Below are 25,005 nucleotides of genomic sequence, written 5' to 3'. Positions count from 1 at the left end.
GATCAGCGCGCTTGCTGCGCGCAGCGACACAACGTGGACGGTGCCCGGGGGGAGGGGAGCTGGTTGTGAGGAGGAAGGAAAACAGGGCGCGGATCCCACGAATCCCGGAGCGGGCAGGAGGCCCAGGTTTCTTACCCCCGGCCCCGGCGCCCCCTCCTCTCGGCACCAACGGTCTCCGCCGGGCGCGAGACCCGCCCTGGGCGGACAGAGGCCTCGGGCCGAGTGCCCCCTGCAGGGTTGATTCCCCGCACCCTTGGAACACTCTCTGCGTCACTGACGAATTATTATTTTGGGTTATTTTTAAGATAATGACGGTGTTTTTGTTTCGCTAAACTCCCCTGCCGCCGGCCCGGGCCCGGGACTCGGGCTCCCGGCGGCCACGCGACCCCGCCCGAGGCGGCCGAGCCCATCCCCCGCCGAGCGGGCGTCGGGACAAGGGCCGTGACTCGGCAAATCTCGACTCCGGACGCCGGCCAGGGCCTCGGGCCTTGGGGACAAGCAGGCGGTCCCCCAAACTGAAAACCGAAAGATAACTTTCCTGTGGGGAAATGACTCTGGTGTGTTCAGGTGGAATTTGGGACAGAAACGTGGAGAATCCACACAGCGCCTTAAAACTATTGGAGCTGGAGCCGAAGGCTGCCGGCACCGGACTTTCCGAGGCCGTTCCGGTTAATTCTGGGCGTCTCGGGGTGGAGGAGGTTGTGCTCCGTGTCCACAGGGAAGCCCCGAAATTTCTGTTCTGTAGATGTTTGCTCAGAAATTGAACCCATTTACGCCTGATAGTTCAAACACGAATGTCAAATATGAAATGTAATTCTACAGGCTCGGTCCATTTTGATTAAAAAGGGAGGGAGAAAAAAGCTCACCAGCTAGGTTTTATTTTCACCACATCCTGTTTCGTGATCCCTATGTGTCCTTCTTAAATGGTTTTAAAATATATGCCTCTGATGAAATTTTCACGTGGGCTTTTATAGGTTTATAGTGAAATGTCTCCCTAATGTCCTTAATTCTCCAGCAGCTTTCCTTCTGGCTCTTCTACAAATACTGTTTCCACAAATGTGTGGGTAACGAGCGTTACTTTGATTTCTACCCTTAAAGCCTTCCAGAACAAAGATTAAAAAAAGGAAGCTACTAATAAAGTGTCCTGCCTTTAGGAAGAGGCTGCATTCTTGTTTTAAATTATAAAGATTATGCTTAAAACATGAATCAAAACAAAACTGCTGGGTATTTTCTATGGTAACCTTGCATTTATGAAAATACAAGGTCTGCACCTTTTTCAAAATAGACTTTAACCTGTATAATTTTTAACATTTGCCAAAGAGAATGCGTTACTGGGAAACAATGAAAGACACGCATTGGATCTGAGTCCTCTGTGATTGTGGGGGAAAAATTTAAATGTGTGAAATGTGAATTGTATTTCTACAGGCAAATTCCATTTTGATAAAAGGGAGGAAAAAAGGTTCACCAGCCAGTGTTTTTATTTTTACCACAACTTATTTATATAAAATGTCGTTTTCCAGGGTTGGCAGGAGACCCAATGATTTCCAAAGCAGATTTCTGCAAAGGTTATTTCTACATTTCAGGAAGAACTTTTTAAAGAAACAAAAAGCTGAGATTCTTTCTAAGGTGAGCAGACCTGGCTTCAAACCACACCCTGTGAGTTTCTGGCTGTTGCTTTGCTGCAAGCCATGTGATTCATGTTTAAAGGCTGAGTCATCAGCTTTGTGACAAAGGTCTGAAAGGTACAGAGAAAACCAGCCCTGATTACAGAGGCAGGGGAAGAAGGGAAGGAAGGAGGAGGAAAAGAGAAGGAAGAGGAGCTCAGGGACAGAGTTGGAAATGGGGGAAGAAGGGTTAGCTCCAAAGAGAAACTTATGTTTCTAGCAGAAAAAATTATCAAAAAGGCCCCACCAGTCCCTAACTTAAGTCCACCAGAGGGCCGTTTTTTGAAACAAACATTTCTCCAAGAGCGCTGGGATCAGGGAAGGGAAAAGAAAATGGCCTTCTGAAGTAGAGGTGACAGATGTCTTAAGAAGGGCAGTTATCAGCTAGGAGTGAGGTGCCCTTCACAGGGGCATTTGGCAATGTCAGGTGGCATTTGGGGTTACAACTGTGAAGGCGGCAACAGGTATGGGGGCTACTGCTAGCGCCTAGTGGTAGATGCCAGGGTCCTGCTGGACATTGAGCAGTAGACAGGCCCCCCACAACAGAGTCATTAGGCCCAAAATGTCACTAGTGCAAGTTAAGAAACCCTGCCCTAGAGAGGGTTTATGTTGTTACAACTGCTTTTTCATTTTCTGAAAAGGGCTCCCTTAAGTCTAAATGTCCCACTTGGACTCATGACTCAGGTATCAAGTCACGCTCCTAAAACCTAAACCCTCCTGACCTAGAATGGGATGTGCTAGAATGTACGAGAAGCAAGATGAGTCATTGGATCCATTATAGGTTCATTCCACCCACAGATCCATCCTTTGCACGCTCCCCACAAAAGATTGCTTCAGAGCTGGCACCAATGAAAAAGGGACAGAGGCCCAGCAACAGGGAGGGATTGGCGGGCAGGCTTGAGCACGTGATTGGCTGAGCTCACAAAGGGTCTGGATGCTGGGCTGCAGCCTGGGAGGGTGGGGGTGGACTCGTGCCTGTTTGTCTGCCAGCTTTTTCTTCCTTCCCTGGAAGAATTCAGTCTCCCAAGGTCACAACCTTGTATGTGACTTAATCCAACACCAAGAAGCTATCTGAGAGTACAAAGATCAGCAAACATTCTCCCTCCAAGAGAAAGGGTGAAATCAGAGAGCTGGGTGGGAAGGGTTTGCCTTGCTTTGTCATCAGTTATATAACCATAAAAGGTTGTCAAAGGTTTCTGACCTTAGAGGCTTTGCAAACAGGAAAAAAAAAAAGCCCAAGGGATTTTATTCTTTTTCTTGTTCACAAATGTGCTTTTGAATGGTGTGGCAGAACACAAGAGGCTGCATCTTAAAAATAACCAATTCATCTTGCATATGTCAAAGTCAGACTTAAGTTCTGGTCTCTTAAGTTTGTCTATGGTAACCTATCTTTGTGTATATTTATGAAAACATAAGATCTGAGCCTTTTTCAAAATAGACTTTAACTTCTATAATTTTTGGAAGTTATTTAACCTATTTGGTCTTTGTTTTTTTTTTTTTTTTGTAGAGACAGAGTCTCACTGTACCGCCCTTGGGTAGAGTACCGTGGTGTCACACAGCTGGCAGCCACCTCTAATTCTTGGGCTTACGCGATTCTCTTGCCTCAGCCTCCCGAGCAGCTGGGACTACAGGCGCCCGCCACAACACCCGGCTATTTTTGTTGTTGTTGTTGCAGTTTGGCTGGGGCTGGGTCTGAACCCACCACCCTTGGCACATGGGGCCGGCGCCCTACTCACTGAGCCACAGGCGCCGCCCTGGTCTTTGTTTTTGTGTTTGTCTTTGTTTTTAAATTGTAGTAAAATACATAGGACATAAAATTTACCATTTTAAAGTGTACAGTTCAGTATTGTTATGTACATTCACATCCCGGGATGACTGCCACCATCATTACCATCCATCTCCAGAACTGTTTTTATGTTGTGAAACTGAAACTCTGTCCCCATTAATCAACTCCCCATTCCTCAGTCCCCAAGGTCCTGGCACCCACCATTCCACTCCCTACCTCTATGAATGTGACTACTCCAGTAACCTCATATAGAGGGCTTCATTTAATCTAAAATAAATTTTAATTGTTGGAAAAACATTTTCTCTTAAAGATTCACAATTTTTTTTTTGGAAAACTCTTATTTCCTACACAAGGCTTTAACAATAACAACTCCTCATGATATTTTTTCCTTGTTATGTGCTATTAGAAATAATTATAAGATACAAAGTAAAACAGAAGCACATAATCAGTTCTGTGTTAGGCCTCATCACTTTAGAAATAACCTTCAACATTTTTTCCCTTAAAACCTTGTTGAGGGGCACACCTGTAATTCCAGCACTTGCAAGGCTGAGGTGGGTGGATTGCTTGAGTTCACACATTTGAGACCAGCCTGAGCAAGAGCGAGACCCTGTCTCTGAAAAATAGCGTGGGTGTTGTGGCAGGGGCCTGTAGTCCCAGCTACCTGAGAGACTGAGGCAAGAGAATAATCACTTAAGCCCAAGAGTCTGAGGTTGCTGTGAGCTGTGACGCCACGGCACTCTACCTAGGGTGACAAAGAGACTCTGTTTCAAAAAAACAAAAAAAAAACAAAACAAAACTTATTGACATTTAGGGAGAAATAACCTTCACCAAAGCTCATTAGAAGCAAAAGTTGTCACCACTGTGTCACCACCTCACTGGTGAGTCACTCCACAGATTTCAGTTTCCTTATCTCATAAAAGAAAGGTTTGCAAAGACCAGGTCCATCCAGATCGGACATTAGAGGCTTTGACCATGTAACAGATGAAGTCAAGTAAATGAGAGGAGGCAACAGGGAGGAATTCAGTTACTGCACTCATAGAATGTAACTGAATCCCTTCTTTCTATAAAAGTATATCTTTTATTTTTAATGATAAAACAGAGAAACAGGATATGAATATAAATTTAAACAGAATGTTCATTAAAGTCACTGATTTCTTATGCCCCTTTGTGACATGTTACTGATGAAGCAGAAGCCAAACTGGGCGTGGGGAGGCAAGTCTGGGTACTCCTATTATGGGATGAAGAGGGTCTGGCCACGTGTCACTATGCAGAGATGGAGGGATAGGTCCACCAAACTTTGTCAGAAGGCTGGGATTCTGGAGAAGAGTGAGTAGCCTCTCCAGAACAGCGCCCTGTTCTGATTTTCTTTTCTTTCTTTTTTTTGAGACAGAGCCTCAAGCTGTTGCCCTAGGTGGAACACTGTGCCATCACAGCTCACAGCAATCTCCAACTCCAGGGCTCAAATGATTCTCCTGCCTCCACCTCCCAAGTAGCTGGGACTACAGGCTCCTGCCACAACAGCCGGCTATGTTTTGGTTGCAGCCGTCATTGTTGTTTGGCAGGCCCAGGCTGGATTTGAACCTGCCAGCTCAAGTGTATGTGGCTGGCACCTTAGCTGCTTGAGCCACAGGCGCCAAGCATGCATATATACTTTTTGAGACAGAGTCTCACTTTGAGGCCCTTGGTAGAGTGCTGTAGCGTTATAGCTCACAGCAACCTCAAACTCTTGGGCTTAAGTGATCCTCTTGTCTCAGCCTCCCAAGTACCCGGGATTACGTGAAAGCTTTGCAAAGACCAGGTCCATCCAGATTGGTCCAATGGGGGTCTGTCTTTTGCTCAGGCTGGTCTCGAACCCCTGAGCTCAGGCAATCCACCTGTCTTGGCCTCCCAGAGTACTAGGATTACAGGTGTGAGCCACCTTGACTGGTCTGATTTTCCATTTTCAACATTACAGTTTTGGGTGGCTCCTATGGCTCAGTTGGTAGGGCGCCGGCCCCATATACTGAGGGTGGCGGGTTCAAACCCGGCCCCGGCCAAACTGCAACCAAAAAAAAGCCGGGCGTTGTGGCGGGCGCCTGTAGTCCCAGCTGCTCCGGAGGCTGAGGCAAGAGAATCGCTTAAGCCCAGGAGTTGGAGGTTGTTGTGAGCTGTGTGAGGCCACGGCACTCTACTGAGGGCCATAAAGTGAGACTCTGTCTCTACAAAAAAAAAAAAAAAAATTACAGTTTTATACATTTAAGGTCAAAGTGAAGACCATGTTAACCCTTATCTTAAACAATAACCGGCAGAACACACTGTAAACAATAATCACTATGACTCATGATGCCAAACAACATTTCTTTTTTTTGCAATTTTGGCTGAGGCTGGATTTGAACCCGCCACCTCTGGCATATGGGGCCAGCGCCCTACTCCTTTGAGCCACGGTCGCTGCCATAATTATTATTATTATTTTTTTTTTTTTTGTAGAGACAGAGTCTCACTGTACCGCCCTCGGTACAGTGCTGTGGCGTCACACAGCTCACAGCAACCTCTAACTCTTGGGCTTACGTGATTCTCTTACCTCAGCCTCCCGAGCAGCTGGGACTACAGGCGCCCGCCACAACGCCCGGCTATTTTTTTGTTGCAGTTTGGCCAGGGCTGGGTTTGAACCCGCCACCCTCAGCATATGGGGCCGGCGCCCAACTCACTGAGCCACAAGTGCTGCCCCCCTAATTATTATTTTTTTATTGTTGGGGATTCATTGAGGGTACAATAAGCCAGGTTACACTGATTGCATTTGTTAGGTAAAGTCCCTCTCGCAATCATGTCTTGCCTCCAGAAGGTGTGGCACACACCAAGGTCCCACCCCCGTCCCTCCTTACCTCTCTCTGCTTTTCCTCCCCCCCCATAACCTTAATTGTCCTCATATCAAAATTGAGTACATAAGATTCATGCTTCTCCATTCTTGTGATGCCTTACTAAGAATAATGTCTTCCACTTCCATCCAGGTTAATACGAAGGATTTAAAGTCTCCATTTTTTTTTTTTAATGGCTGAATAGTATTCTATGGTATACATATACCACAGCTTGTTAATCCATTCCTGGGTTGGTGGGCATTTAGGCTGTTTCCACATTTTGGCCAAACAACATTGCAATTCAAAAGTTAATCTCAGTGAGTAGGGCGCTGGCTTCATATATGGAGGGTGGTGGGTTCGAACCTGGCCCTGCCCAAATTACAACAAAAAATAGCTGGGTGTTGTGGTGGGCACCTGTAGTCCCAGCTGCTTGGGAGGCTGAGGCAGGAGAATTGCCTAAGCCCAAGAGCTGGAGGTTGCTGTGAGCTGTGATGTCACAGCACTCTACCGAGGGCAACAAAGTAAGACTCTGTCTCTAAAAAAAAAAAGAGTTAATCTCAGGCCAGGCAAGGTGGCTCAGGCCTGTAATCCTAGCACCTTGAGAGGCCGAGGCAGGTAGATTGCCTGAGCTCACAGGTTTGAGACCATCCTGAGCAAAAGCGAGACCCCCATCTCTAAAAATAGCTGGGCATTGTGGAGGGCACCTGTAGCTTCTTGGGAGGCTGAAGCAAGAGAATCATTGGAGCCCAAGAATTTGAGGTCGCTGTGAGTTAAGATGCCATGGCCCTTTACCAAGGATGACAAAGTGAGACTCTGTCTCAAAACCAAAACAAAACAAAAAATCTCCTAAATCATCCACCTAAACTACTAAAGATAGACCTCTTCAGGGTGGGAGCTAAATTTACAAAACAGTAAAAATGGGAGTCGGGGTGAAGGTCAGGCAGGAAACAACCAGACCAGCTGTGTCATGTTGGCCCTAGCCTGTGATTCCATCTTATTTCCACAGCATGTGCTCTCACTCCCTCTGTGAATGGTGTGTTGCCCACAACAGAAAGGAAGAGAACTGACAAGCAGAGTAGCTCAGACCTGCAGGTGACTTACACGCTTGCACCCTGATGGCCAAGAATGAGTTCTTTAGGCCAGTTAAGTGCATCACAGTGCCACCAAACATAGAGTAAATTCCCAAAAGAATTGTTCTGCTCACTTTTGCTGTGGTTTTCATTGCTGAGTCAAGTTTTGCCTTTAGGTTTTTATGCTAATTACCCACTTCTGCCTTATAAGAACTAATCTACATTTGGATCTCATTCTGAATGTTAGGGAATTCAGAATGAGAAGATCATGCTTATCATGGAAATCCCATAGTGATACTAATTTCCCTTACTGGCACTTTAATAATATGAAACCATAAATTAAGAAAAAGTCTGAGTGGAGATGCCGGGGATCGAACCCGGGACCTCATACATGCAAAGCATGCGCTCTACCACTGAGCTACATCCCCCTCCCTTTCCACTCCCTATCTTGAAAATCTCTGCTATACTATATTCTTAAAGTTTTTTTTTTCATTTTTCTTTTTGTATGTGTTTATTTCTATTCTTGTTTTTTATCATTATTTTAATTGACTAATTCTACATATTTATGGGGTACAGTATGATGTTTTGATACATCTATACATGTGTAATGTTCAAATCAGGGTAATTAGCATATCCATTACTCAAAACATTTATCTTTCCTGTGTGCTCACATGTGGTATGTGTGTGTATGTGTTGTGAGAATGTTCCATATCTGTTCTTCGGGCTATTTGAAACATAAAATAAGTTATTGTTGATTATAGTCACCTTCTAGTACTATAGAACACTAGAATTCATTCTTCCTGTTTACCTGTACTTAACCAAACCTTGGCTACCCTTTTCCCTTCCCCAATTGTAGTAACCACGGTTCTACCCTTTACCCTTTACTTCTATGAGCTCAACTTCTTTAGTTTCCACATATGAGACCATGCAGTATTTATCATTCTGTGCCTGGTTTATATCATTTAACATAATATCTTCCAAGCTCATCCATGTTAGTACGAATGACAGGATTTCTTTCTTTTTTTTTTTTTTGTAGAGACAGAGTCTCACTACTTTATGGCCCTCGGTAGAGTGCCTTGACATCACACAGCTCACAGCAACCTCCAACTCCTGGGCTTAAGCGATTCTCCTGCCTCAGCCTCCGAGATTTCTTTCTTTTTTCATAATATTTCATTATGTATAAAGACCATTTTTTCCTACATCCATTCATTTGTTGATGGACACTTAGGTGGGTCCATATCTTTGCTATGTGGCTAACACTGCAGTAAACAGGGGGATGGTAAAAAATTTTATTCTAAATTAAAATTTTGTATGTTGTAATGGGTTTTAGAATTTAATAAAAGCAAATCAAAATAATTCATTTTATGTTCCCCAAGCAGGCCCATTCTTCATAGCCTTGCAACTAAAATTGTAGCTGATACCAGACCCAAGGAACAAATGAAAACTGACCCATTCTTGGGCGGTGCCTGTGGCTCAGTGAGCAGGGCACCGGCCCCATATACCGAGGGTGGTGGGTTCAAGCCCAGCCCCGGCCAAACTGCAACAAAAAGATAGCCGGGCGTTGTGGCGGGCGCCTGTAGTCCCAGCTACTCGGGAGGCTGAGGCAGGAGAATTGCCTAAGCCCAGGAGTTGGAGGTTGCTGTGAGCTGTGTGACGCCACGCACTCTACCGAGGGCAATAAAGTGAAACTCTGTCTCTACCAAAAAAAAAAAAAAAAAAAGAAAGAAAACTGACCCATTCCTGAATGTCACCCCTTAGAGACAATAAAAGGAAGGGAAAATGGGAGTTTCTTTCCAATAAATAATGGCATCGGCTCATTTGTATCTCCACCCACTCTCTGAGTTCTCTTCCTTTAAACCCACCTCAACCTTCAGTGACTTTGAGGTTAGTCAGGTACTGCAGCACACCAGCTTGAAGACTTTTTTTTTTTTTTGCTTCCAAAGAACTCTTCTGAATATAAAAATAAGCAAATTAAAAAGAAATAGACACGGCCCCTGGAATCAGGGCTTAAACACCAAGGTGTCTCACTGAAAAGAGCCCTTCTTTAACTGTGAACTAGCATCTCTCTCTTCCAGGTGTTCATTAAACATATCTGGGGCGAGAAGCTACACAGTGTAGTGTCCCTCGGGTCATCAAGGGGCCATTCAATGGGCAGGGAGTGTGTGAGAGGGTGGAACACTGAAAGTGTCACTTTTTTCCACCAGCCTTGAGATTTCCTGCCTGTGATAGGGATACCTCAAAAAAAAAATAAATAAATAAAATCCTCCCACCTCTTCCCCACCTGCTTCCTTACAGCCTGCTGGTGCTAAAACTCTTTGCACCTAAAAGCCACGTTGTTGGAGTTAGTACCCCATGCTCAGGAAGCACTAGACACTGTGCCATCGCTGGCATTATTATTATTACACAGAGTCTCACTTTGTAGCCATGGGTAGTGCAGTGCTGTCATAGCTCACAGCAACCACAAACTCTTGGGCTCAAGCGATCCTCTTGTTTCAGCTTCCTATCTGGGACTACAGGTGTCCACCTCAATGCCCAGGTTTTTTTTTTTGTAGAGACAGAGTCTCACTTTATGGCCCTCGGTAGAGTGCCGTGGCCTCACACAGCTGACAGCAACCTCCAACTCCTTGGCTTACGCGATTCTCTTGCCTCAGCCTCCCAAGTAGCTGGGACTACAGGCGCCCACCACAACGCCTGGCTATTTTTTGGTTGCAGTTTGGCCGGGGCCGGGTTTGAACCCGTCATCCTCGGCATATGGGGCCGGCGCCCTACCGACTGAGCCACAGGCGCCGCCCAATGCCCGGGTTTCTTTTTCTTTCTTTCTTTCTTTTTTTTTTTTTTTTTTTAAGAGATGGGGGTCTCGCTCTTGCTCAGGCTGGTTTCAACTCCTGAGCTCAAGCAATCCACTTGCCTTGGGCTCCCAGAGTGCTAGGATTACAGACATGAGCTGCTGCACCCAGCCTGGTGGCATTATTTTGGATGTGCATGAGAAGCAAACCAAGAGACATCCTCAGGTCAGCAAGTGTCCCTACTTCCTCCAGTGCTCACTTGCGTGGCAGCCAGAGTGCCCTACTCAACCTGATTCTATTTCTTCTTTGCAGGAAATTCTTAGAATCATACCCACACCCAACCCCCTCCTTGCCCTGATCTGTTGAATGCTCTGCCTTCATTTCCTCCTCCTCCTCTCCTCCCTTGGAGCACACAGACATACCACCTTCAGCTCACCACAGGGCCTTTGCACTTGCTACTCCCGCTGCCTGGAATGCTGCACCCAGCTCTTCTCTCATTGCCCAAGTACTGGCTCAAATGTCCCTTCCTCAAAGTTGCCTTCCTGATTACCTTTCTGAAGGGGCCTGCAAATCCATTCCCCACTGCACACCTCTGGTTTGCTTTGTTTTTCTTCATGGCATTTACCTGTTTTATGCTATTTGTTCATTGCCTGTGTCCCTCACTAGGTGGTCATGTAATCAATGCAGGACCTTGTCTATCTTGTTTCCTGCTGTAACCCTGTGGCCTGAACAGTACCTGGCACAGAACAGATACTCAGTAAATACATGTATTTGTAAAACAAATGTGAAAAATTATATAGGACCATGGGAAGAATGGCGGCTATATTCAGGAAGTTGAGTCTGCAACCGAATTAAGATAAGAAAACGTCTCAAATCCATTAACTTTTTTTTTTTTTTTATTGTTGGGGATTCATTGAGGGTACAATAAGCCAGGTTACACTGATTGCAATTGTTAGGTAAAGTCCCTCTTGCATCCATTAACATTTTCAGTACGAAAACCTCGGGTCGGGACAAAACATAAGATGAAATACAGGCAGCAGAATGAGCAGTTCCTGGCCTCAGAAGTTTACAGTCTTACACTGAGAAACCATTCTTCAATTTGTTTACAGAACTGTGCAGCAGGGGTGCAGAAAGTAGAGTAACACTTCAGCGTGAGACCACTGTCTTTCTTCCTTTCTTGTAAACCGTGTGACTAACCTTTGGGGAACCAGAGCGCGACAGGGACCCAGCAGTGAGTCAACAGAAAAACCTCAGAACCGAATCTCGCTTTTCTGCTGATTTGATTTTTCTAGGGAAGAGTAAGGACCTCCTATGACAGATGAAGAATTTGTTTGGAAGAGGAATGAAAAACGCAAAAGGCATGGGAAAAAAACTCAGCAGCCTCCCCGTCGGGGAATCGAACCCCGGTCTCCCGCGTGACAGGCGGGGATACTCACCACTATACTAACGAGGACGGTCCCTAAATGGGCATTCTCAAGCGACATTTTTAAAGTACGTGTAACTTCTCATAAGCAACACAGCAACAATTCCAAAGAATTAAGTATTTTACATTTTCCCACAAAATTAGTTCAGCTTGACTTACTGCCATTTTAAGGTGGCTGTTTCCTGCTCTTTGATTTAGTAGCGAGGGATCAGAGAACAGAAATTAACAAACAGAAAGCAAAAGTCAACGAACAGATATCAGCAAACACAACAGGTATTAGTAACCATTTAAGACACTAAAAAAAAAAAATGTAGCCAAGGAGAAACTCAACTTTGCTTGTCTTACTGTACTAGGGAACTGCAAAGAAGTTTTCATTCCCTTCTGGCTTCTTGTGGATACTGTTCCGGAGTCTCCTAATACAGAAAGTGAAGCCGATCCTCTTTTAAGAAGTGGGATCAATTTTATCCATTCCCTTTTCTTTCGCCTAAAATGGAAGGAAAACGGAACTGCCGAAACCCGGGATCGAACCAGGGACCTTTAGATCTTCAGTCTAACGCTCTCCCAACTGAGCTATTTCGGCAGCTACTGTAATGAGGAGGCACTTTTGTCCTCCTGGCTGTTTTGACCGTCCTGGCTCTTCCGCCTTTCTGGATTCGATGCCAGAAACGCTGGTTCAGCGAGAACCCACCGACCGCTTTCCTAGCCTGGCACCTGTGTGCAATGACCCCTTCTGGTCCTTCATGGCCGCCACCTCTGAGAAGCCTTCCCTGATGACGCTTCCCAACAGGACCCAGTCCCTTATAGTTTATTGTTAGCTTATTGTTTTCATGTCCATTATCTGTCTCCCCGGCTGGAATGATAGGCCAACGAGGAGCATATAAATCGTCTGCTTTGGCCACTGCTGTGTCCCTCAGTGCTTAGAATATTGCCTGACATATAGCAGGTACTTAATAAATATTTGTTGACCGAATGAATGAATGAGTGAATGAATGCATGATATGTGGCTCAGGGCTCAGCTTTGTCAAGCTCCCTTCCCTGTTCAAAGGAAATCAGGTCTCCCCTTGAGTGAAGCTCCCCAAGCAGCAGGAGGTGTGTCAAAAGTGCAGATCACGCAGAGGACTGCATCCGAGGACTCGAGGGCCAGAATGTGGCTTTCTTCAGGACAGGAAGTGATTCAGATCTGGCCTTCAAGTATGGCCTCCATACCTGCTCAGGTTCAAGGCATGCAGAAACAAACAGGTCAACATTTAGCCTGGGCTGTGCATGCTTCCCTTCCCTTTGAGAAGTGGGTGGATGGATGAGTGAGGGTGTCCCTGGGAGGGAACAAGGAAGTGGGGAGGGCCTTCATTATGTGCAGTCATTCAATAAGTGTCCACTGAGTGCCAATAATGACCATCCAGCCCATCAACAAATCAGTATACAAGATGATTCAGTATAATAGCAAATGCTAAGCAAAAAAATAAGTGGTAGTGATGGGGTGGAATGCCCATGTAGGGGCAGTGAGAGAAAAGAAGATCTAAGAAGACCTGAAAATGAAGGCCAGTCATGTTAAGACATGGAGAAAAAGCATCCCAGGCAGTGGGAACAGCAAGTGCAAAGGCCCTGAGGTTGAAATGACATTGAAAAGAGGCTGGCTTGTTGGAGGTGCAGAGGAGCAGGAAAGAGGATAGAAGGCAAGGCTTCAGGGGCAGGCAGGATTCAGATCTTGCCATCCTCTAAGGCCTCAGAGAGGGGCTGGGATTTTCCCTGTGGGTGATGGAAAGCCACTGGGGAGTGACATGATTGACATCTTCAGAGTCTCCCCTAGTTGCTGTACAGAGAATGGATGGAGCTGTCAGAGTGGCAGCAGGGAGCAGTACACAAGAATATGTTCCAGCTGCATCCATGTAAATATAAAGTCTCCATCTTTTTATGGTTGCATAATATTCCATGGAATACATATATCACAATTTGTTAATCCATTCGTGGGTTGATGGGTACTCGAGCTGCTTCCATGACTTAGCAATTGTGAATTGGGCTTCAATAACATTCTGGTGCAAAATCATTGTTGTATAATGACTTTTTTGTCATCTGGCTATATACCTAGTAGAGGAATTGCAGGATTGAATGGCAGATCTACTTTTAGTTCCCTAAGTGTTCTCCAAACTTCTTTCCAAAAGGGACATATTAGCTTGCATTCCCACCAGCAGTGCAGAAATGTTCCCTTCTCTCCACATCCACACCAACATTTGCAGTTTTGGGATTTTGTGATGTGGGCTAATCTTACTGGAGTTAGATGATATCTCAAAATGGTTTTGATTTGCATTTCTCTGATGATTAATCCACATAGAACTCAAACTAATCAATAAGAAAAGAACAAATGATCCCATTTCATTGTGGGCAAGAGACTTGAACAGAAGCTTCTCTGAAGACAGGTGCATGGCCTCCAAACACATGAAATAGGACCATTAAAGAGGTGATTACAAATTAGCCAGGCGTGGAGTGTGCACTTGTCATTCTAACTGCTCAGGAGGCTGAGGCAGTAGGATCGCTGGAGCCCAGGAGTGCGAGGTTGCTGTGAGCTATGATGATGCCACTGGCCCAGGCAACAGAGTGAGACTTCAACGTCAAAATAAAATAAAATTGAAAAGTAAAACACTAACTCAGTCTCAGGAGCACTGTTTTTTTTTTGTTGTTGTTTGTTTGTTTTTGTCGCCCTCGGTAGAGTGCTATGGTGTTATAGCTCACAGCAACCTCAAATCCTGGGCTTCAGCAATTCTCTTGCCTCAGCCTCCCAAGTATCTGGGACTACAGGCACCCACCACAACACCCGGCTATTTTCTTTTATTATTAAATCATAGCTGTGTACATTAATGCAATCGTGGAGTACAATGTGCTGGTTTTATATACCATTTGACATATTTTCATCACACTGGTTAACATAGCCTTCATGGCATTTTCTTAGTTATTATGTTAAGACATTTCTACATTTAGTAAATTTCACATGTACTCTTGTAAGAGGCACCATAGGTGTGGTCCCACCAATTACTCTCCCTCCACCCATCCTTCCCCCGGCTATTTTTTTTGGTTGCTGCTGTCATTGTTGTTTGGTGGGCCAAGGCTGGATTCAAACCCGCCATCTCAGTTGTATGTGGCCGGCGCCTTAGCCACTTCAGCCATAGGTGCTGAGCCAGTAAATATTTTGTTAATAAATGAGTTATGAGATCTTAATTGCTGCATTACACTACTGTTGTGGTAGCAGATCACCACAAACTAAGTGGCTTGAAACAACAGAGTTCTGGACACTGGAAGCCCAAAGTCAAGGTGTTGGCAGGGTTGGGTACTTCTGGAGGCTCTGGGAGTCAGTCTGTCTCTACCACCTGGATTCTAGTGGTAGCCAGCATTCTGGCCAGCATCTCAGTATTCTTTGGTCGGTAGACACACCATTCCACCCTCTGTCACCTTCACTTGGCCTTCCCTTCATGACTGTGTGTTTTCTCCTTTTCTATCTCTTATAAGGACATGGCATTGGATTTAGGAATCACCCTAATCCAGGATGATCTCGAGATTCTTTTTTGTTGTTGTTGTTGTTGAGGCAGAGTTTCACTCTGTCACCCTCAGTAGAGTGCCCTGGTGTCGTAGTTTATAGCAACCTCAAACTCTTGAGCTCAAGTGATTCTCTTGCCTCAGCCTCCGAAGTAGCTGGGACCATAGGCGTCAGGAGATTCTTAACTTGATGACGTCTGGAAAGATCTTTATCCCAAGTAAAGTCACATTACATACTCCTCATCCCACTATAATTACCATCACATTATTTTATTCTTATGACTTGATTTTTTACATCAAAATATGCTAGTATGACGAATCACAGACAATTATGAATATATGAGCTAACACACACTCACATCCCTCTGCTGGAAAACAGCCCAGATTGATATTATGTGAGCATCATCCCAAGCCCCCCTCTATGAATCTACCTTTACAGAGAGAATGATAAGATGGAGAGATCAATAGATCATTGTTATTAACATGGGATGGTCTTCTAAATCAGGCAGCAACATTAATTTTAATTAAACAAAAAGAAAAAGAGGATTATGCCTGTAATCCTAGCACTCTGGTAGGCTGAGGTGGGTGGATTGCCTGAGCTCAGGAGTTCCAGGCCAGCCAGACCCCATCTCTAAAACTAGCTAGGCATTGTGGTGGGTGCTTGTAGTCCCAGCTACTTGGGAGGCTGAGGCAAGAGGATCACTTGAACCCAAGAGTTTGAGGTTGCTGTGAGCTGTCACACCATGGCATTCAACTGAAGGCAACAAAGTGAGACTCTGTCTCAAAAATAAATAAATAAATAATAAAATAAATAAAAAAGAAATCATAAATGATATTGAAGGATTACTGAACTTTAGATAAATGTTTTTTCACCCCACAAGACAAATTAGTTTCTAGTCAATGTCTCTTCATTGAGAAAAAAGATTATGAAAAAAATGAGCATTCAGAAGCATTTTTAAGGAGTCTGCGTCAATTTAAATTGTCAAGTGCTATTCATCATCCGATACATAGTACTTCCTTCAGCTGTATTATGATCTGTGGCTATTTAGGTCTTTGTTAGGTTTTTCCCTTTGCATTTAAGATTTGTTTCGATAAAGGCAAAATTGCATATATGGGATTATAAAGTTAGAGTGTGGAATAGATACAGAGGATTCTGAAGCCCTCCCCTCCCCATTCCATCCCTTTCTTCCCCAACAAGACTCTTGATTATCTTAAAAAAAATAAAATTTATATATATATTATATATAGTATATATGTATTTTATATTACTATATGTATATATTATATTTAGTAATATAAAATACATATATACTATATATAATATTATATATATATTTATTTTTTTTTTTTAAGATGACCAAAAGTCTTGTTTGGGGAAGAAAGGAATGGAATGGGGAGGACAGGACTTCAGGGCTATAGTATATATAATATAACATATACTATATATATGATAGTATGCATATTTTATATTCATATTATATACACTATACTATATATGCAGCTTCTCTCTATGCCTGCATCTCCTCACCTGCCTGGTGTGCACAGAACCCACCTACCGCGTAGGGTCGTTGTGAGGATGGGCTCTTCCCTTCCCAGGTGAATGCGCGGGAGCGCTTAAGAATCCCTTCCGTACCTAACTGCAGTGTATTCTTTTTAATTATTAGTATTATTTTTAGACACAGAGTCTCACTTTATCGCCCTCGGTAGGTGCCGTGGCGTCACAGCTCACAGCGAGAAGTGTATTCTTGTCAGCTGCGGTGGTTGTTCCTGTGATGCCAATCAGATATATAAACAGGAACAGTCGCACATTTGTGTGTCATATACGTAGTTTTTGACGTAAAAGGAACCTGACTGCGCACACTGCTGAGCAGTTCACTTCTTCCGCTCAGCATAACCTTTGGGAGCGGGATGTCCCTCGCAGGGGCTCTTGTTTACACTGTCACAGGTATGACTATGTGACCTGCATGTTGCGGTTCATATGGACGGCATATCAGGTGATCCAAAAGACTCAAACCTCCCCGTCGGGGAATCGAACCCCGGTCTCCCGCGTGACAGGCGGGGATACTCACCACTATACTAACGAGGATTAACCTAGACGTCGTTTTTCCAGGTCCACTCCTGTAGGCATGGCGTCCTCCAGCTTCCGGTGAGGCTGTTAGAGAAGCAGCTTGGGAGGCCGCTGGCTAGGAGACTTTCCGGGACACTGAGAGGGTCCCAGAATCGATAGTAAGCGCCGAGCACCCCAAAGCAGAAAAGCTGGCGCAACAGAGCCAAGAACCACTTCCTGTATCTGCAGTTCAAAGAAAAACGGTTCTCGCGAAGGGGATGTAGCTCAGTGGTAGAGCGCATGCTTTGCATGTATGAGGCCCCGGGTTCAATCCCCGGCATCTCCACTCTTTTCTTCCCTTTTCTGCTTTTCCTTGGAAATCATGGTCACAAGGTTATAAAGCAAAACAGAGAAAGGGACCGGACCTAGGCTGGGCATTCCCGTCAAACTGGAAGTTGACGCTCGGGCGTTCCTGAGCGGCCCTGGAAGTTGCAGCAACCGCGCAGGCCCCAGCCCCCTAACCCTAACCCCTCCAGGGAGTTCGCAGCCAGTGGGCGGGCGGTGGGCCCGGTAGCCTGTCCTTTCACACTAGCATTCCTGCCCGGTGGGTCCTGTCTGGCATCCCGGCGCTTCAGGAGGTCGAGTCGGGAGGATCAATGGAAGCCAGGGATTCTAGAATAGCCGCGATAATAGCTAGAGCCCTTCTTCAGTCTTCACCCCGTCTCAACAAAAAATAACAATGTTAAAATATTATCGGGCGTGGTGGCACGTGCCTGTTGTCCCAGCTACTGGGGAGGCTGAGGCAGCAGGATCGCAACACAGGAGTTGGGGGCCGCGGTGAGCTATGATGATGTCATTGCACTCCAATCCCGGCAACAGAGCTAGACCCTGTCTTCATAAAATCCAAAAAACTAACATTTCTAGTTGTTTTCTCAAGCTGATTTCTACACTGTGTTCCTAAGAAGAGTTCTGCACCAGGCCGTTCTTCAGTGACTCCTGAACACCTAGTGTTAGGTAATGTGCAGGCATTGAGTACCTACTGTTTGGCCAGGTACAGTATAAGTACTCTTTTTTTCCCCTTCATATTATATTCTTTATTGTTTTGAAATGTTATGTTGCATCATGCACATTAGGTGAGGTTCCTCCCAAAACCCTCCCTCCTCCTGCCTCCCCAGTCCCTTCCCTTCTCTCTCCTCTTCCCTTCTACTTTCTGGACTGTAGTTATGTTTTACCATGAATGTGTAGGTGATTCTATATTGGATTCATAGTAGTATTGAGTACCTTGGATACTTTTTGTTCCATTCTGGAGATACTTTACGGAGAAGAATATGTTCTACCTCATCCAGGTAAACAGAAAAGATGTGAAGTCTCCATCTTTTTATGGCTGCATAGTATTCCACCGTGTACATATACCACCATTTGTTAATCCATTCATGGGTTGATGGGCACTTGGGCTGTTTCCATGTCTTTGAAATGATGAATTGGGCTGCAATAAACATCCTGGTCCAAATGTCATGGTTGTAAAATGATTTTTGATCATCTGGGTATCTACCTAGTAGAGGAACTGCACGATCGAATGGTAGGTCTACTTTTAGTTCCTTGAGTTTTCTCTAAACTTCTTTCCAAAAAGGTGATATTAGCTTGCATTCCTACCAGCAGTGTAGAAGTTTTCCCTTTTGTCTGCATCCACACCAACATCTGTGGTTTTGGGAAATTCTTTCCTAAAATCAGGCTTTTCATATGTACACTAAGGAAATGAGAATGTCCCCTCCACTTTCTCTGTTCGGCTCTTTCAATCTAGGCCAATATTCCCTTGCTCCAATCACTCTAAGGCCAAGTACCAGACATCTCTAGACAACCCCTACACTTCAGATCCACTGACAATATCCTGACTAACCAATCCCAAACCTGCTTGTCCTGACTCACTCATTCCTCCCCACAGGGGCCACTATAAATGTGCTCCTTTATGGAGTCCCCTATTCTACCTGACTACTCAGTCATCCTTGAACTTTTCCTCCTGGAAACTGTGAATAGCAAAATTTCTTTATTTCCACTTTTTTTTTTTTTTTTTGTAGAGACAGAGTCTCACTTTATGGCCCTCAGTAGAGTGCCATGGCCTCACACAGCTCACAGCAACCTCCAACTCCTGGGCTTAGGCGATTCTCTTGCCTCAGGCTCCCGAGTAGCTGGGAATACAGGCGCCTGCCACAACGCCCGGCTATTTTTTTGGTTGCAGTTTGGCCGGGGCCGGGTTTGAATCCACCACCCTCGGTATATGGGGCCGGCGCCTTACCGACTGAGCCACAGGTGCCGCCCTCCACTTTTTTTTTTTATTGTTGGGGATTGATTGAGAGTATGAGACACCAGATTACACTGATTGCTTGTGTTAGGTAAAGTCTCTCCTATAATTGTGTCTTGCCCCCAAAAGGTATGTCACACACCGAGACTCCACTCCTTCCCTCTCTCTGCTCTTCCCTTCTCCCAGCCACTCCCTCCTTCCTCTCTCTCTGCTCTCCCCTTCCTTCACCCCCCAACGTGTACTAAGTCATAAATTGTCCTCATATCAGTGTAAGTACTCTTGTATCCCTGGAGAAGACAGGCAAGGCAAGGTTTCTTCCCCGTCTTGGACTTTATATTTCAGACCGGGAGACTAACAATAAGCAGTGATATGTTTTATGAATACAATAGTAATGAGCAGATGGAAAGTTTAGGGGGTAGATGTGAGGAGCTGCTTCAGATAAACTGTCAGGGGATGCCCGTCTGTAGAAACAGCAGCATCAAGCAGTAGGGGCAAGTGCAAAGGCCCTGAGGCCAGGGAAGGAGCAGAGGCATGTGCCTCTGTGCCTGGGGCCTAGTGAGGATGAACTTCACTGGACGCTGGAAGGCTAGATGCAGGGAAAGGACAAGATCAGATTTGAAGTGCTCTCTCTGGCTCAAAGGAGTAGGGCACCGGCCCCATATGCCGGAGGTGGCGGGTTCAAACCCAGCCCTGGCCAAAAACTGCAAAAAATTAAAAACAAACAAAGTACTCCCTCTGGCTGCCATGTGGAAGATACTGTCTGGGCGGATTGCTGACTCAGGTCAGAGAAGAGGCACAGCCATGGTCCACGGGGCTGCCTGCTGAAGCTTTGCTCTTAGAGGGTAGCCATGGAAGTGCAAGTTTGGGTGTGTTCTGGACGTAATTCTGGAGGTGTTTGCCTTGTGTCCCACCACACCTCCTAGTCATCCAGGTGATTCTGTTTGTCTCACTGAAGAGTTGTCAACATCTAGCACGTATATCCTTGCCTTTTAGGGCATGTACCTCCATGGAGTAGGTTCCCATATGGAGCAGTGCAGAGCCAAAAGGCATGGATATTCTACTTTGAACATTTTTCTTTCTTTTTTTTTGACACAGAGCCTCAAGCAGTCGCCCTTTGTAGAGTGCCCGGGCATCACAGCTCCCAGCAATCTCAAACTCCTGGGCTTAAGCGAGTCTCTTGCCTCAGCCTCCCATGTAGCTGGGACTACAGGCACCTGCCACAACGCCCGGCTATTTTTTGGTTGTAGTTGTCATTGTTGCTTGGCAGGCCTGGGCTGGATTTGAACCTGCCAGCTCTGGTGTATGTGGCTGGCGCCCTAGCTGCTTGAGCTACAGACACTGAGCCTTAACAATTTTATCTCATATATTGCTGGATTTCTTACCCTAACAGCTGTGGCAATTCGCACACTCACTAATATATGAAAGTGCTCTTTTCCCTTGTCTCATCAGCTGTGGATGTGGCCACAATTCTTAATTTCCCCCCCCCAAATATATTGGGTCCGAAGTGTTATTACATTATATTTTATTTTATTTTTGGTAGACAAGAGTCTTACTTTATTGCCCTCGATAGAGTGCTCACAGCAACCTCCAGCTCTCAGGCTTAGGTGATTCTCTTACCTCAGCCTCCCAAGTAGCTGGGACTACCGGGGACTGCCACAACACGCCAGGCTATTTTTTTGTTGCAGTTCGGCGGGGCCGGGTTTGAACCCACCACCCTTGGTATATGGGGCCGGTGCCCTACTTACTGAGCCACAGGTACCGCCCTACATTAGTTTAGTTTTCATTTCCTGTATATTTGAGAGGGCAAACATCTTTTCAGAGAGCTTCCAGATATATATCTACTAATCATTTAGAACTTTTTTTTTTTTGAGACAGGATCAGGCTGGAGTGCAGTGGCACGATTGCAACTCACAGCAGCCTCAAACTCCTGGCTCTAGCCATCCTCCCACCTGAGCCTCCCGAGTAGCTGGGATTACAGGCACCCAACACAATGTCTGGCTATTGTTCTATTTTTAGTAGAGATGGAGTCTCACTCTTGCTCAGGCTGGTCTTGAACTCCTGAGCTCAAGCAATCCACCCACCTCAGCCTCCCAAAGTGCTAAGATTACAGGCATGAGCCACCATGCCCGACTTATGTTATTTGTTTTTCATTCATAGAAGGCTATACAGAGAAATGAGGTCTTAATTTTTTTTTTACTCCTACCTATATACTCAACGGAAAACATGGCCACACAAAGTTGTACACAAATGTTTATAGCAGCTCTATTCACAATAACCAAAATTTGGAAACTAAAAATGTGGTTTTATACATACATTGGTGTATTATTCAGCCATAAAAATGAACTAAATAGTAAAATGTGTACATGCTACTGAATGACAGAAGCCAGTCACAAAAGGCCACATATTTCTAAATAGTAAAATGTGTACATGCTACTGAATGACAGAAGCCAGTCACAAAAGGCCACATATTTTATGATTCTTTATAAGGAATGTCCAGCATCAGCAAATCCACAGGGACAAAGAGTGGATCAGTGGGGCCTGGAGTGGGGAGGAAAGGGAGCTGACCACTTTGGGGACAGAGAATGTTTAGGGTTATGAAAACGCTTGGAATTACATAATGGTAATGGCTACCCAACTGTGAATACGGTAAAAGTCATTGAACTGTACACCTTAAAATGGTGAATTTTGGCGGGGTGGTGGTGGTGTGTGTCATAGACACAAAACCTGTCTTGAGCATTACAAAAGTAATCCATGTAACCAAAAACATTTGTACCCTCATAACACTTTGAAATATAAAAAATTAAATAAAAATAAAAACATTGTCTCTTTTTTTGAGATAAGTTTTAGTTTGTCACCTTCAGTAGAGTGTTATGGTATCATCATAGCTCAAGCAACCTCAAACTCTTGGGCTCAAATGATCCTCTTGCCTCAGTTTTTCTATTTTTTATTAGAGATGGGGTCTACACTCTTTCTCAGGCTGGTCTCCAACTCCTGAGCTTAAACAATCCACCAGACTTGGCCTCCCAGAGTGCTAGGATTACAGGCATGAGCCTCTGTACCTGGCAAAATCATTGTTCTTTAAAAATCACCTAGTTATAGTTGTAGATCCTCTGCTGTGGTCTTGGACTGGGATGAGGAGGCAGGAACATCACTAGACACCTGGGCGGCAGGGGAGGCGAGAATGGCCTCCTCGTTCATCTCAGAACTGCCCACACTTATACAGTGGGAGATCTAGGAAAGCTGGAAGGCAGGATGAATGGGAAACATCCCAGTTCCACATGATTGCCGGTAAAGTTTTCCTCAGTTACTAGCAGGTTAAGCAAAACATGTCTTCAGGCTGTCTTGGGCCCCACCTCTGTAGCTGCAGGATAGGCTCAGCGCCCAGGGAGGGTGTGAAAGGAGGGGCAGGGCCATGGGTACTTCCTCCATGGGACAGGTGGAAGAGGGAACCTACACAGGTGAGGTTCCTTCAGTGTTGAGAAGGCAAGTGAGGCTGCCAGGCCAAGACCTGGGACATGGGACACTCTTCACCTGGGGTATCTTTCCCTGAGTTCATCCCACAAAACCAGATGGGTGCAGGGAACATTTTTATTTTATAATTGTCTTCACAGAAGCTGCAGAAGAAGAATGCCAGAGTGGAATCCATTCTGACCACAGCCCAGCTTGTGGAGACATCCAGGCCCCTCACTATGGAAGGTGGAGGGGCACGGGCCTCCTGACTCCTTGGTTCTCTCCCTGTTCTGCTTCCTTGCTGAGGTACTTACCCCAGCCCTTGTCCACTCCACCTCTGCCATGGAGAGAAGGAGGGAAAGTGAGGGGTCTTGGGTCCCCATTCAGGGCAGACAGAACACTCATGTGTCTCTGGCCGGGTGGCAGGCCCACCCTCTGCATCATAGGGAGGTGACACGTATGGACAAGGTCAGCTCCCCTCCTCGCTGTCCGAGATACCACCTGGGGCTATGACACGGGAAAGGTGCTGACAGCCAACTTTCCAGGAAGGTGTGGAGCTGGGAGGGCCCTGGTCAGCTTCCCAAGGTTGGAGCAGAACTCTGAAGTCACTGGTGTCTGGGACAACTGGGAGGCCAGGCACCACTGGAGGCCTCCCTGCTGAGGGAAGGAAGAAACACAGGGGGGATATTCTTGCCTTCTGGAAGGGAAACAGAGGAGGGCCTGCAGACGCCCCAGCTCTGCTGCTCCTCGAGGGAGTAATGTAGTCCAAAGGGCATGTAAAGCAGGGGCCAAGGCACATGAGATAAAACCATTACCCATCATGTAATAAATAGTTACAAAAAAGCCACCTTCAGTTGGATGACACAAGGTGGCAGCAAGCTTTGTCCAGAATCAGATTGAGATGCACGAGAGCTCTAGGGGCTTAGCCTGCATCCCAGGAGCAGGCACAGCACCAAGGCAGGAGCCCAAACCAGTCCTCAGCCCTGTGGCCAGGCATTGCTCAGGGGTTCAGGTGGGGGGCCAGGCTTTCTCAACACTGGGGTGCACGGCCTGTGGAAGCCACTCGCAGTACTCGGCTAGCAGGTCTGTAGGGGAGGAGGGAGGACAGCATCAGGCTGTGTGCCCAGGGGCTAGAAGGCACAGGCCCCTGCCTCAGTGGGCCTGTCCTGCATACTTCCACGCTCCGATCCTGGTCAACTCACATTTGGGGTTTTTCTTCCAGGCAGCCAGCAGGGCATCACGGCAGTCTGCCTGCTCTGCCACGAGGGCTCTCAGGAGGCTCTCCGTCCGGGGCTGCAGCCTGTGAGGGAGGCACACACAGGCTGGTCTGGAGCCTTGGGAGCCCCTGCCCCCACCACAACCCTGCCTGGGAGAGGGAAAGGTCCCCTTGTCCCAATCATCCCAGGATGGGAAGACCTAAACCCATTTCCTCCTCCCACTGCTATCTCCTGCTCCAGGCTCCCTGGCCTTTCCCACATTCCTTGCCCACTGTGGCTGCAATCTTCCAGGTTTGCACGACTGCACTGTTGGCCTCTCCCTGTGCTGTCCCTTTGGAGCTCAGTCATCCTCATCTATACTTGTGCTCTGTTTGGTATCACTCTCCCTGCACTGCAATGTCACTGCCATGGGGAAGGAGATAGGGATGGGGATTATGTCTATCCTGGCACTGAGTGGATGCTAGGAAATGTTTGCTGGGAGACAACGTGGCTGGTGGCAGCCTGGCTGGGGAAGCCCTACCCCACATCCCACCTCCAGTCCCCCAGAGGGAGGGCACATGGGTGTGTGCTGGTGCTTGCTACCTTTAAGCCCCCTTCACTGTCTAGGATGTTAGCCGTCTCAGGAAGGAGGAGGAGGCTTCTAGGAGTCTGTGCCACAGGTGGGAAGAGGGCAGGAAAGGCGCAGACAGAAGGGCAAGGCCCAGGAAGCTAAGGCAGCAGTGGCAGCTGGTGGGATGGGGTCTATGCTCACTGGCAGGAGGCCCTAAGGTCCAGGTGGGCAGGATGCCTCCTGCTGATACCCCCAGCTCTACAGAGGGGAGGCCAGTGCCCGTCCCCAGCTCATGTCCACCCAGAACCTCTGGGTGTGACTTTACTAGGAAAGAGGGTCACTGCAGATATAGAT

At 46.2% G+C, this 25,005-nt stretch overlaps 1 protein-coding gene and 5 non-coding genes across 8 annotated transcripts in view; 1 reads left to right on the top strand and 5 right to left on the bottom strand.

The window, feature by feature from the left end:
- Positions 1 to 7,710: 7,710 nt before the first annotated feature.
- Positions 7,711 to 7,782, bottom strand: TRNAA-UGC (transfer RNA alanine (anticodon UGC)). The gene has a single exon. It is a non-coding gene; the product is annotated as a tRNA-Ala (tRNA).
- Positions 7,783 to 11,521: 3,739 nt separating this feature from the next.
- TRNAD-GUC (transfer RNA aspartic acid (anticodon GUC)) lies at positions 11,522 to 11,593 on the bottom strand. The gene has a single exon. It is a non-coding gene; the product is annotated as a tRNA-Asp (tRNA).
- A 477-nt stretch (positions 11,594 to 12,070) lies between these two features.
- Positions 12,071 to 12,143, bottom strand: TRNAF-GAA (transfer RNA phenylalanine (anticodon GAA)). Its single transcript has one exon. It is a non-coding gene; the product is annotated as a tRNA-Phe (tRNA).
- A 4,959-nt stretch (positions 12,144 to 17,102) lies between these two features.
- TRNAD-GUC (transfer RNA aspartic acid (anticodon GUC)) lies at positions 17,103 to 17,174 on the bottom strand. Its single transcript has one exon. It is a non-coding gene; the product is annotated as a tRNA-Asp (tRNA).
- Positions 17,175 to 17,409: 235 nt separating this feature from the next.
- Positions 17,410 to 17,481, top strand: TRNAA-UGC (transfer RNA alanine (anticodon UGC)). The gene has a single exon. It is a non-coding gene; the product is annotated as a tRNA-Ala (tRNA).
- A 4,359-nt stretch (positions 17,482 to 21,840) lies between these two features.
- DHX37 (DEAH-box helicase 37) overlaps positions 21,841 to 25,005 on the bottom strand; it is a 41,301-nt gene continuing 38,136 nt past the window's right edge. For all 3 annotated transcript variants that reach the window (XM_053588812.1, XM_053588813.1, XM_053588814.1), the window contains 2 exons: positions 24,087 to 24,184; positions 21,841 to 23,969 (listed from right to left, as the gene is read on the bottom strand). In XM_053588812.1, coding sequence (XP_053444787.1) covers positions 23,893 to 23,969; positions 24,087 to 24,184 — 175 coding nt within the window. In that variant the 3' untranslated portion in view covers positions 21,841 to 23,892. The remainder of the gene's footprint in view (positions 23,970 to 24,086; positions 24,185 to 25,005) is intronic.

The sequence above is a fragment of the Nycticebus coucang genome, chromosome 4, assembly GCF_027406575.1.
Source record: "Nycticebus coucang isolate mNycCou1 chromosome 4, mNycCou1.pri, whole genome shotgun sequence".
NCBI classification, from domain to species: Eukaryota; Metazoa; Chordata; class Mammalia; order Primates; family Lorisidae; genus Nycticebus; species Nycticebus coucang.
The sequence above is the reverse complement of the archived record's forward strand: the minus strand, read 5'-3'. Positions and strand labels throughout refer to the sequence as shown.